General features: G+C 38.9%; 1 protein-coding gene across 1 annotated transcript; it reads right to left on the bottom strand.

Annotated features, from left to right (window-relative positions):
- Positions 1-8,189: 8,189 nt before the first annotated feature.
- Positions 8,190-13,014, bottom strand: LOC100376088 (Golgi-associated kinase 1A). Its single transcript, XM_002742351.4, has 4 exons — positions 12,900-13,014; positions 10,473-11,346; positions 9,496-9,728; positions 8,190-8,572 (listed from the first exon to the last, which is right to left on the bottom strand). Exons 2-4 carry the CDS (start codon positions 11,322-11,324, stop codon positions 8,371-8,373), a joined length of 1,287 nt encoding a protein of 428 aa, XP_002742397.1. The 5' UTR covers positions 11,325-11,346; positions 12,900-13,014; the 3' UTR covers positions 8,190-8,370.
- Positions 13,015-13,256: the final 242 nt, after the last annotated feature.

A 13,256-nucleotide genomic window follows, 5' to 3' on the forward strand; every position in this document is an offset into this window, starting at 1 on the left:
TAATTCGCGTACGTAAAGAATTTAAGTGTTCAGCTTTCATTAATTACCATTTATCCCTGCTGTACTGCTTTCTTTTATTTTATATTTTCTCAAAATGGAACGATACTTTCCGAATCACTAATTATGCCAATCAGTGTGCCACTCTTCTAACTCGCCTGTACCATAGCTGAGTTGGGAGATTTTACAATATGGCGGACAAACGTGGGACTTGAGTCCCAAGCGACGATAACAACACACGTTAAGATCGCAAAGGCTCACGGGTATACGCTTGTTTGTAAACAATGACACGCTATGCCCACATGATGCATACGTAGGTGACGACTGCCCCGCTTTAATTATAAGTTGTTAAAAAATCTTTGTCGAAACGAGTAGTTCTTTTTCTGTTTAGTAGATTCGAAAGGGGCAAGATAAAATATTTAGCTATCTTTTATAAAGTGTTTTGGGGGGATTGTGATATGTGAACACGCCAACAACACAAATCGACCTGAGAATCAAATCGGCACTGGGATCTTGTTCACAGCTGGAGAGTCACGTGACTTGTTTTCGTCTCAAATACTGTTTTATTCTCTCACGTCATTGCATTTACTATGGTTAAATAGATGAGGTCAACGGTAGTAATGGAACTCTATTTGAGGGAACAAGTCTCGTCTCGCTGTCAACGAGATTTAAACAGTCGGTTGCGTCTCGAATATATATATGGTTATTCTACTTTATAAAAGTTGTTTTGTTTCACCGAAATTGTACATCTTTTCGATATTGCATGGATAATGTTCTCTGTTTTTTCGCCGGGTTTAGTTTATTGTTTGATAACTATAGAAATATAACACTATTTTGTACTTTGCATTCAATAATCGTTAAAAAGATGTGATTTGACTATATTTCCGATCTTTGAAACAATTTGTGATGACACTTTTTGTAAAACGTTAACTATGTTGTATCGTCTGAATAGATAAACTATTTAGTTTTCCCAGTTACATGAAGTATGATGTTTCGAATAAAATGTAATTTGTTCAAACTTTGTATATTTACGTATTTACTCTTATCATTGCACCCCTACCACACATAATTTTTTCCGTTAATATGATCACAATTCGCACTTCAACTTCTGCGATATCACGCCACAGAAAGTGTTCATCGGTTGTTGGATGTTCGTACGTGTTTTGATGTTAAACCGAGCTGCATAAGTAATCGTCACCAACACGAGAGATAGTATACTGAATATTTCGTTTTCAGTTTGGTCGGTCACCCGATGCAGCCCCGGAGAATAGGTGGAACATTTTGTCAAAAGGCTGTAGGCAACACAAAGTATTTACCCGAAAAACTGATAAAACAGGTGTATACGAGGATGGAATTTATAAATGGGGATGGGATGGGCGGTAGGTTGAAACCCTTGGTACTTATACGTGGCTTGGCATGCGACTCCAGTCCGTCAAGTTGTATTTCTATCTGGTGGAATATGCTCAATTGGTCATTGTCCTCTCTGGTCATTATGGAAAAGTAAATTTTATTTACACATGCCTATTTATTCGAGTTTATCCAGTCTGCTTCCATTTGTGCAGTCGTTGTGAGAAATTATATATTTTATTCGCTTCACTCACGACAAGTTTATATATGCAAAATTCGTATCCCGCCAGGCTTCAACTAATTACTGCCGTTGGTGGCGTGCTTGAAAATCCTGAAATGATTTATGGGTGCACTCGGTCAATTTTGAAAGAGCTGCCGATGCGCCGCGCATATCTAACATTTGAGTTGACAAACACTTATTTTCCCACAACCCAATGCGCTCTTCTAATTCAATCGAGGTACGAGTACGAGGTTTGACCTGGTCGCGACTTGTACTTATAACCGCTGTTGACTTTTCGATATCTTACAATCCCCAAAGAAATTACCTATTTAAAACTTAGTAACATCTCAATTTAAACTCGTTGGTCTGCGCAACAGTCAAAGTCACCATCTGATATGAGACCCATATCTCGCGCATGTCTAGTGCGACGACAACCGCCCTTTAAAGAATGGCCGTGAAAACACCGTGACGTCATACAGAGGAGTTGATATCACGGGAACGTTTTCTAGATTCTGTTTAAAATTAGGTGTTCGTATGCAGAGGATATTTCCAGGCCAAAATTCTGAATTTGGTCGAATTTTGTTGGCTAAATAGATCGTTTGTCGGGAAAAATTGTGGATTTGTTCACTGTTTTGTAGGAATCTCAATTTTTAATTTGTGTTTTTGTTATATCCGAGACAGATTCAAAGGTAAGCGTCGGTAAATTGGTTGAATTTACAAATTACCACCGCACTAAATAGCAAATGGACAGAAGTATATCGCCCAAACCAAAAACATAAACCCATCGAGAAAATGTAATCTTACCGAAAAACCCTATGGAAGAAGTTATTTTTTGTCAAAATAACATTATGTTCGAGGCAAAAATATTGGCTTTGTGTGAAAAAAAAATTACATAATATCCGATAATTTTTGACGGCACAACAATTATAACTATTATATGTGAATAACCTTACCCGATTACCACTTGTACGTCAGCTGAGTGTGAGACACTGGTCTGATGGACAACTAATTTATTGGTTTGTCATAATCGAGGACGATAACAATGAAGCCAGGTGAAATAATTCTCAAAACAAAAAAGAAGTCCAGGACTTCGTAGTATGACTGTGTGACACAAGTGTGGTTCATCGTGACGGCCACAGCGACAGCCAGGCGGGTTACAGCCGCCAATGATTGAATCTAGGTCGATGCCGAGGCATGCACAACTAATTGGCTCGTCTTTTTAGTGACATTTTGCCTTCCCTTATCGAAACTTCGTTCATATTTTGCATTGTCACCATGTCACAGTGGCGGATCCGGCAAAATGTATTGGGGGGGGGGGGTCCAAGCTTCGTTTAAGATATACGAATCTGAATCCACCACTGCCATGTCGTTTCTATTTCCAGAGTCCCAAATATGCGGTCGGACAAACAGTTCACAACATATCACTTACACTTTGAATTTGGATTAAGCCTGTGATTGACAGTTATTTTGAGAACACATAATGACTGCTTGAAACATGCTCTCATGTCGTGTTCACGCGGAAATTACTAGTACGCTGAAATCTCATCCAACATGGAAACTAACAGCACAAATGTATCATGGTTGTGTACGACAAAAATAAATACAGTATCCTCCGCATTCTGATTGTCGAAAAGATTGAATTTATGTATCACGCTTGAGCGTTCGTTGCATACTGAAATATGACGATCATTTTTCGTGTTATACACCCGGAACCGTGGTTTAAAGCTTTTGGAAAGTTTAATGATATGGGTAAAATAATGCGTTCAGTTCATACAGGGGAAATACTAATCTTACACGCTGTTATAATCATAAGACATATTATTTATTACCGGAACTTTCACACTTGTCAATATATATAAAAAAAACTCGCACCATATGTCATTGCAACTCGTAGTCTGAGGGCGCAAATCTCGTTACGTTGCCATGCGATGTAAATAGATACAGCGTAATCAAATATCATACAAGTAACCTGTACAATACTATGTGGGTAATATTTTTATATTGATTTTTGTTGCATTTGCAGCAAATAGTTACCAAACAAAGAGAAATCTATAGAATTGAATATACCTCTCGACTGGCTTCACATGCATAGTTCAAGCCTGTCTAACCGGTGCTTATACAAGGGTTTAATTACAACACCTAGACGGTCTGTGGTTATAGCTTCATGTTCAGAGTAATTACCCTTCACTGTGAAGGACAATATGGGAGTTGAGTTAAATGACTGGTGGAAGCAAGGCTGGTAAAATTTTGCGAAATAGTAGTTTGTTAGAATTACCAGACACGCTATCGAGACATTGAGGGATATCGAAATATTGATGATAAACAGCAAGTGATATTTCCAGAGATATAGTTGGAATTGAAGCAAAGGAGTGGCCTATTAACTCATGAAACTAGCCCTGAGTACAGTCCTGTCGGTTGGCCTCCTTCCGTTGATCATTCGGCCCCTACAGTCCTGAGAAGTCGCATAGACCGAGGATTCGACACCCGCCTACAAATTTATGGCGGAAAACCGTTCTGCAGTTTTCATGATTGTAACCAGCTAAAACATCTATCGACTAATCTAGCGATCACAAATACCTTTTTTGTGACTGGAAAATGAACCTACAGCACTGGAACGTTGGCGAAAGCTAGTTTTACGCAACGAAAGAAGTATTGGAATAGCCTATTTGCAAACTCGATAGCGAATTGGCTAACTGCTTGAGATGCTGAATTGTCCGAGTTACGGACATCGAGTTACAGAAATGACCACGCCCATATTGTTGAAACCACGCCCAAATTATAATTCGATGTTCAATCATGATTAACAATTAACAGAACTTCGAGTTACGGGCAACATACATTTTAGTTTTTGTTGACCGTCCACATTCAGCAAGCAAGGTATCTGGATGAACAATAACTACAATCTACGTTGCTTACTGTTAATTAAAGTTCGAGTTATAAAATTTGAAAGTTAAACAAAACAAATAATATATGTTGCCCGTAACTCGAAGTTTGATTAACTGTTATTTAAAGTTCGAGTTACTGAATATGGACGTTTAACAAAAATAACAATATATGTTGCCTGTATATAAGTTCTGTTAACTGTTGATTGAACATCGAGTTACAATTTGGGCGTGGTTTCACAAAAGTGGGCGTGGTTTTAAAAATATGGGTGTGGTCATTTCTGTAACTCAATATTTTCGTAACTCGATGTCCGTAACTCGAACATTTCAGCATCTCTAACTGCTTGGGTTAACTGAGATTCGAAAGCCAACTGTTTAGACAAAACCCAAGCAGTTAGCTAATTCGCTAGCGAGTTTGCAAATTTGCTGCCCCAATAATAGATTTGCTGTAACAGAACCATAACATTTATAAAAGGCACAGTGCTGGGAATCAATTCGAGTAAACCTGAAATATACTCTTGCAATTGCACACGAGTCGTAAACACGTAGTTTGGTGGCAGTTGGGAATGATACCAAGATTTAACAATTCCATGAGAAAATCGCTATGTTCTTTTAACACATGAAACGGGTGTGCATAGAGCGAATTTGGTATAGTTTCAATACGCATACACGCACCCGTATATATTTTGACAATAAACTCCTCTTTCACATTATGCAAATACAAACAAGACATTAAACCTTCCTGACAGTAACATATAAGTGTTGTAGTATAAACCCGAATAAAAATTACGAACTCACGGTGAATACTTCTAGCGAGTCACCCCCTTATAAACGTCTTCAACTAGCCTAGGCCAATCACTAATGTGCGGGGTTAATTAACTTTGCTCTTCCATAAAGCATCAGTTTCCCACTTCAAATAATCATAAATACCCTTGATACCCTGGAGAAGTCCATTGTTTCACAAGAACGACTGTCTTCTCAATTTTCTCAAGATAAACATCCCAGGGTTGTTTTGTTTACTAGAAGAAAATGTCTTTTGGCAGCATTTCGTGTATTAATTTTCATTGCACAAAAAAGCAGCAAATACTGTTACTGAAGCACTGAATTTGCATGATTTTTTTTACCGGCCATTCACGCAAACTGCAAATCAAGTCTTTTACTGAATCCATAGTTGTTGTCACTTTGCAGCCGCAATGATGGTTGCATTGTGACGTATTTTGGCCCCCGGAATCTGACCTTGCATTCTGGCTACATTTACCCCCTTTTCATACCAGTTCAATTTCTTTTATTTCATCCAGATTCCATGAAATTTAATATTTAAAACCAACCTTTATTTCACTTTTCTAAAATTATTTTATTGATCAAAAGACCTTTCACTCCTATCATGCAATCTCCCACAGTACTTCCGCAGACACAGCGGCGATCGCCAACATAACTACAAATAACCTCGCTTTCAGGAGCTGAGGAATAAAGACGAGGTAGTTTATTTAATCAGTGCTGAACTAGAGGCTGAAATTATAATTAAGTTCGTTGTCATATAGTTTGTTTATTTCAATTTCTTCTGAAGTCAAATAGAATGCACTGGTGAAATACGGTAGTAAGCGTGAGTGAAAGGATGTTTTTGGGGGTATAGTTTACATTGTGTATGGAGTGGTAGGGTCGGGTGTCATATAATTTGTTCATTTCCAACTCTTATGAAGTCACATAGAATTTCACTTAATTTATTTTCGCTGAAACGTTTTCAAGCATTACATGTGAATCCGATTTTCCCTGTGCTGTGTCTCAATAGAGTATGAGGTAAATGGCATTTTCACTGGAATTTATTTCAGGAGAAAAATTTTTTCAGTAAAAATGAAGTATACCACATTATTACATATGTACTGCAGTTTATTTTGATTCGTCTATGAAATCGGTATTTCCACACCCCATATGTAGTCCTTTCAAGAGTAGCGTTTTCGAAACATAGCAGGAATAAACAATGTTTAGAAGTGCGATATTTTACCCTTGGGGTACATGAATATACATGCCGAGTGAAATAAAATTTGAACAACAGTAATGGTACTTCTAGGCAGTCACTTATTTTGACTAAAACTAATTTGCATATCACCCATGCAATAATGTTTTCGGTATTTTCACGGTCAATATGCTAATGAACATGGTATTGGCGATCCGCTCCACTAAGATTGCCCCTCAAATCATTTGTGTGTGTGATTTCCAGTGTTTTCACGCATTAGCTCTGTGATTTTTTGGCTTGGCCAATTTCACTCAAACATGGCAGGTAGGTCACACCTTCACCCAAGTCATTAGGAAAAATCTGCAAAAAAATGTTGGTCCACCATTGCCATAGCAACAGTAAAAAAATGATTTTTGGATGGCTTCGAGCTAAATGTATCTCCTACAAATTTAGGATGCAACACCTCAGACATAGCTCATTGTACTCGGCTTGAGTCTGGGCACAAAGTTACTATTTGAATTTTCGATAGCTTTTTTCATCAATGAAAAAGTTGACCCCAAATTTAGAGTAACTTCTCACCAGGTATGGCTTTTTAACTAACTCTTCTGTGATTTTTTTTGGCTTGGTTGATTTTGTTCATACTTGACAGGTAGGTCGTACCGTCACTAATTGGAAAAACAACCCACCACTACCATGGCAACAGCCAAAATCTGTTTTTTGAATACTTTCGCCCCGAATTTATTACCTCCTACCAGTCTTGTAATAACAGTGTTCAAATGATCATGCCTTTTATTTTGGCTACGTTGCGCACTGGTAAGATATCGTTCAGCAACATTTTTGGCATATTAGCTGTACACCACATGGAATACTACGATTGAGAAAACTTGATATATGTTGACTGAGCTTTATCATAGACCATCAACATCAAAGTACCAGGAGGTTTCTGCTGGCGACGTTGCGGCGTTACCCAGTTCCAAATAAAAATTACCAACGCCAAATGAGCGACATTTTTACCGGAAATCAAGATTCATTTAATCCACAAGCAACATCACAAGCGAAGTTGTAGAGTGCAGCTCATCAACGATCGCTGTAGACGAAAGTCACTCCGTCAGTGGAGTACCGCAGTTGTGACGGCATGTTTGCCAATGCACAATTCTGTGGAGGAAATTTTTTAACTTAATTTAAACTACATATGACTGATTCGAAACATTCCATCGAGATCGGACGGTGCCCTATCGCGCCAACCCTTCACCATTGTATTCAAACGAACCACGTGGTGTGCTGTTACATTCTCCTACGAACCCGGAATTCAACTATTAGGGGCGTTTCAATAAAAAAACAACATCGCAAATCATGCAAATTTAGCATTTTTAAACCAGTATACTAAAAAAGAAATGCTCAGCAATGGAAAAGAAGGATAGATATCACTTTTCAATATACACATCTCTGTTTATACAATCCCTCACATATTCTACTCCCAATTATTCCTGCGTAAAATGGAATAGCCTCTTTCCATGTTGACATTCTGACTAAAATCACGTGATAGGCTGTTACAATTGGCTGTTACATACTCTTTCGCCGGTCTGAAAAATGTGTTTAATTAGCTCTCATTCAAGCGACAATGCATATTTCCCAGTGGGAGTGAACCTAGTTCGAATCTGCCATTAAAAAATAGGGGTGTTTTCAGCAAAAAACGAATAACCCTTGAGTGCACACAATACACTGAATTTTGGAACAAATCTTGCATTAGTTACAGCAGCAGAATACCACAGAAATATCAGACGAAACATGAAAACACTAAATATTGTATTTTGGCCTGAGCCCTCTCTATTGCAATTCCAGGAATTAACCCCATATGTGCATCCATTTCCCACCTTGGTATCACCCAACCCTGAAAACAAATTCTTAATACCACGCTGAAGCGTTTGGTAATAATATAAAACAATTTTGTTTGCGGTTTATTCGTCCTCTCAGTAGTCCGGCACTGTCGTTATGTTCTCCTTCTTGATAAATTCTAAGAGTTTAACCGCCCTTTTCTCAATAGTTTCTATTAGCATATCTATTTGCTGCTCCCCTGTACTGTCCCAGTATATCTTGTCTACGTACAATGAACGTTTTAGCATTCTTCGTAGTAAGCCAGATCGGATGATTGCAATACAGTGCTCAGGAAACCTATAATAAATAATTATTTACAAATTGAAGATCTAAGTTATAATAATACATCGCATGTAAGTGCTGTAAAGCTTAAAACGGGGGGGGGGGTCGTCACCTACGCTTGTGTCAAATGGCCATAGCGTGTCATTGTTTATAAATAAGCGTCTGCCCATGAGCCTTTGCGTTTTTAGCGTGTGTTGTTACCGCCGCTTAGGACTCAATTACCGCGCGTGCGCAGGTGACGACCCTCACGCATTAAAACACCACATTCGATACGGATACGGGGCCCGCATTCAACGCGTTCAATTAAGTTCACACTTAATTCGAACGCGCTATGAGACGAGTGCGACGCTTCCATTTAGCTCAGATACCAACAATCGTAGCAGACATTTTGTGGAACTGACTAATACATGAATGAGTAAATCTCTGACTTTTGATGTCGGTCGAAAAATGTTAGACGTCATAACGTGACCCCTATGGGTCAAACATCCGGGTGCTTTATGTGGGTATTGTAGTTCAATAGAAAAAAACAATTTCCAAATAAAATTGTAAATCAATCTTTGTTAAACTGTCTTTAAACTTTACTGACAACTTCTTGCATTTGGGATCGGGGATACTTGAAACATTATCATTGACAGTAAATTTGTTGTGAGTTATACGTTTTTGATCCAAAGGGCGGTGGTCGTCGCGCAGCGCGTGTTCGAACTTAATGTAAATAAACAATGTATTTTACACGCGTTGTATACGTCGATATGAGTCCCATATAGAACAGGACGCGACGCGACCATCACCCCCTTTCAATTACATTATTCAAGTTTTCTTAATTCTTCTAAGGATGTGATACGATCAAAATTAACTTTGAAATTTGGTGAAATAGCAGAAAATGTATATATAAATATGGCAGAAACTAAACGATGAGAAGGTTAAAGTATTGTACTTACATTTCAATTCCAGCTAATAGTTTGTAGTTTAGCTGCTCAATATTTCTCCCAGGGTTCCCAGCGTTGTCGATGAACACAAGACGGTCTATATTGAGAATGGTTCCAAAAATATGGACAAGCATCAATTTGTCCGGGTCCTCATCACATGCCGTATTATAATGTTCCAGAAAACAACGTTCGCCTTCACTTACGTTATGGTATCCACAACAGAATCTGTCTAATCGGTCATAGTTCTGAAAAAGGAAATGAGTGAACTTTCAATGAAGTTATTTTCGTCGTCGTTGTTATTATGATGTTTTTTTTTGTTTTTTGTTTTATTTTGTTCTTTGTTTTTTGGAGGTGTGCAAGTTTGTCCACCGTGACAGCCTGCTGAGATGAATCTTTATCAAAAGAGCGGTCCTAGACAGATTTGTTATGCTGCAGCAGCGGCCGTGTGCACGATAGCATGGCCCCGAACATGTGTTTTAAACCCAAATACAAATACGGTAGGTGCGTTTTGTCGACCTTCGACTGCCGATTATTAGATTTTTTTAAAAAAACTGTGAAACAAATTCACCAAATAAACAAAATCATTCAATGCAACATGTTGACTTGATAGAACTCAAGGTCATAAACAATTAACTATGTATTATTGAATGATGGACAACGGGGTTGTAACGGTAACGGGATGGTAACGGGGTTATCGAGTGGTCTCTACAACCAATGAAATCATCTTTTTTGGATTTGAATGAAGCGCGAAGATCTTTTGAGATAAATGTTTTATAAATATTTATGAATTTTCATAAACAACATTCACAAAACCTGGTGTATCATTAGTGGTGTGTTTTAATTATGATAAATAGTAAAAGTCTGTAGAATTTGTTTTTGGGGGGTTGCAACGGACTGAGCGTATGTCATATTATCTGTGAATGTCATTAATATGTGACGGAAATGCAAATAATATATTCAGTATCGAAGAGATGGAAAAGGATAAATACCTGCAGAAGAAAGTCGAATAATGCCATTCTAGTCCATTCTATCAAACGGTAGGGTACACGGCATATGGAAGGGTCGATGTTGGTGAATAGCTCGTCCCAGCATCTTGCTTTTAAAAGACGAAGGTACTGGTCGAAGCTGAGGTCCCACGAGTTCTGGTCTCCTTGGTATTTCCCGCCATGCAGCAGACCTGGCTCGAACCACACAATCGGCCGCACTTTTCCATCGTGGATCGTAATATTTGGGTTGTCGGTTAGCTTCGGGAATCTGTTCCTGGCAATCATCGGAAGAGATCGGTTCACGCCGAGCACACGATCGAGGTGGAAGGCGAATATCTCGTAAGTGTCGTTGACGGTTTTGGCGACGGCGCACTGGTTGTCGCAGTTGATTTTGGACATATTCAGCTCTGGGTATGAAACGCCGATATCGTACACAACTCGCGTGATCTTATCCCGAAACGGGATTGGTTTTAGGCCGAGAACCTTGTTTTGGGACATAATATTCATCCGCATAATATCCGTCCTTGAAAGCCATGGCGGAAGTGACTTCCCGGCGAAAAATCTTAGATTCGGATCCGATGACTGTGAAATGAGCTCTTCGAATTCTACCGAGTGAGTTTCCGAAGATTTAGTGATCTTCAGCCATTCATTGTCTACGTCATTGTCTAATACTACTTGAGTGGAAGTCACTTTTAAAATAGGACGTCCCAATTTGCGTAATTCTGCGGTAACATCTTGTAGTGTCTCTCGTTGGAACAACGACCATTTCTTGTCGAAGTAGCCCACCTGAAAAGCGGTTATAACTAATACAACAGCCACCAGTAGAAAAACCACCCTTTGTCGCATTCGCATCATTGAGTTTCTTGTCTGTTGTTATCTGTTGATAAAATATATCAGAAAATACGTGATTTGGTGTATAATGTTATGCCCGGAGTGGGTACCTGGAGAGTAGAAAACGACGATTAAATGGAGGAATTCACCATCGTATAAATAATTCAATTTAGAGCTTAGAGTGATTATTGGGATTACGTGAATTTGGTTTAACATTTCTGCTGCGTTTGGAAACACGGCGAAATGTATTCATCCTTTCTCAGGGCATGGATGTACTAAGATGTACTTAGTACATCCATGCTCAGGGGTACCTACCCCGGGGGAGGGGGGCTACTCGCTGCAATTTACCTTACGCGGATGTGCCACCTTTTGGAGTGTTTTTTTTTTCAGTCATCTGGTCTTAAATGGGATCCACAAAATTTAGGGATTTGGTCTAAAATGGAGTCCACAATGACTGATTGTCAAATGGACGTGGGTCTAAAAAGGGGTTTATTTTTTCAAACACCATTTTAACTTTTTTGTGTATTTCGTGTCTAAATTGGGGTCTACCAGACAACATTTTGGTCTAAGATGGGGTATACATTTTTTGTCCAATTTGGTCTAAATGGGCTCTGGGTTTTGCAATTTGGGCTACACACCTATACCATAACAGCAGCCAAGTATCCCCCGGTACCTACCTATCAACGTCAGGTTTGTTGTGTGGTTATTTCGCGTGTATTTGTCAGTCGGCATACTCAAAATGTGAAATGTCGTAATTGAACATTCAGCTGCATATCTGTCCAAATGCCCTCCATAGACAACCTTACTTATTCAGAAAATGGCAACCGAATTACATGTTCGTAAATCTGTACTATTAGCCAAACAGTCTGTTCGATTTTTAACATCGCCCTCAGCGTCATATTCTTTAAGCAGAGACAAAAATCAATACGCGTGGTACCATTAAAGTCATGCCAGGGTCATCACCAACAATCAGATCTTGTGTTGCCGTATAATGTTTTCTAAGGTCTGTAATTGAACACGGTGTAATTTATGCCGACCTTGGAGCACTACGCATTGTAGATACAATAATTAAGTAACATCCGAGACAGATGTCAAATGATGGTTACACTAACACGGTACACAACTTTTAACTTCGTCAGGAGTTCGCGTATAAACTATAATTGTTTTTGTTTTTCTAACTGACAAAACGACACGTATTATTTGTGTAATGAATGATTGCACAGCACGATAGGGTGACGTGATTTACCAATCGCATTGTATGTTAATAAGAACGGCACTTGCTGGAGTTCAAGTTACAGAACTTGCGAAGAAAACCCGATTTCTGGTAAACTCGGGACGTGAATACTCGCAAAGCAAGTAATATGTGGCAATTGTCATTTTTGAGTAGGCTAGATTCACTCATCACTCTGTTTATCGGAACCACGGTTTAAAAAAAAACTGAATACAATGGGTTTGATAGTAAACATTTACCGTGTCCTTGATCCAACGACCATGTTGCAAACACGCAACTTCCAACACATGTTTTGACTACATAAGATTATGATATCATTGTTCGTTCTTAAATTCCCGGCATATAATTAACAGAATAATTAAAATTACCTGAAAACAAGGGTGAATGGCATCGTCATCGTGTACGGCCGTGCAATGATTACGGTTCCAAAGTCCGTGCTTCATGACCTGGTGACCGTTTAAACAACAAGTTTCTTTAGGACCCCCTATCTCAATGCATTCGTGGATCTGAAGTCGCATAAGGGGCTTTCTAGGATGAAGGTACTTTTCATGACTTTGATAGTATTTGATAAGCTGGGATCAAAGGGCGGCGGTCGTCTCGCCGTATCCTGTTCGATATGGGATTAATAGCGACGTATACAACGCGTGTAAAATAATTCGAACACGCGCTGCGCGACGACCACCGCCTTTTAAAGTATATGTAAAATGCCCACTCATACGTTTCCC

This window comes from Saccoglossus kowalevskii, chromosome 14, assembly GCF_978046115.1.
Source record: "Saccoglossus kowalevskii chromosome 14, keSacKowa6.1, whole genome shotgun sequence".
Lineage (NCBI taxonomy): Eukaryota > Metazoa > Hemichordata > Enteropneusta > Harrimaniidae > Saccoglossus > Saccoglossus kowalevskii.

Coding starts and splice junctions, on each gene's coding strand:
- LOC100376088 (XM_002742351.4), bottom strand. CDS start 11,324: ATGATGCGAATGCGACAAAGGGTGGTTTTTCTACTGGTGGCTGTTGTA. Junction 9,729..10,472: donor TATTCGACTTTCTTCTGCAG/GTATTTATCCTT, acceptor TTCCTTTTTCAG/AACTATGACCGATTAGACAG. Junction 8,573..9,495: donor CTATTAGCTGGAATTGAAAT/GTAAGTACAATA, acceptor TATTTATTATAG/GTTTCCTGAGCACTGTATTG.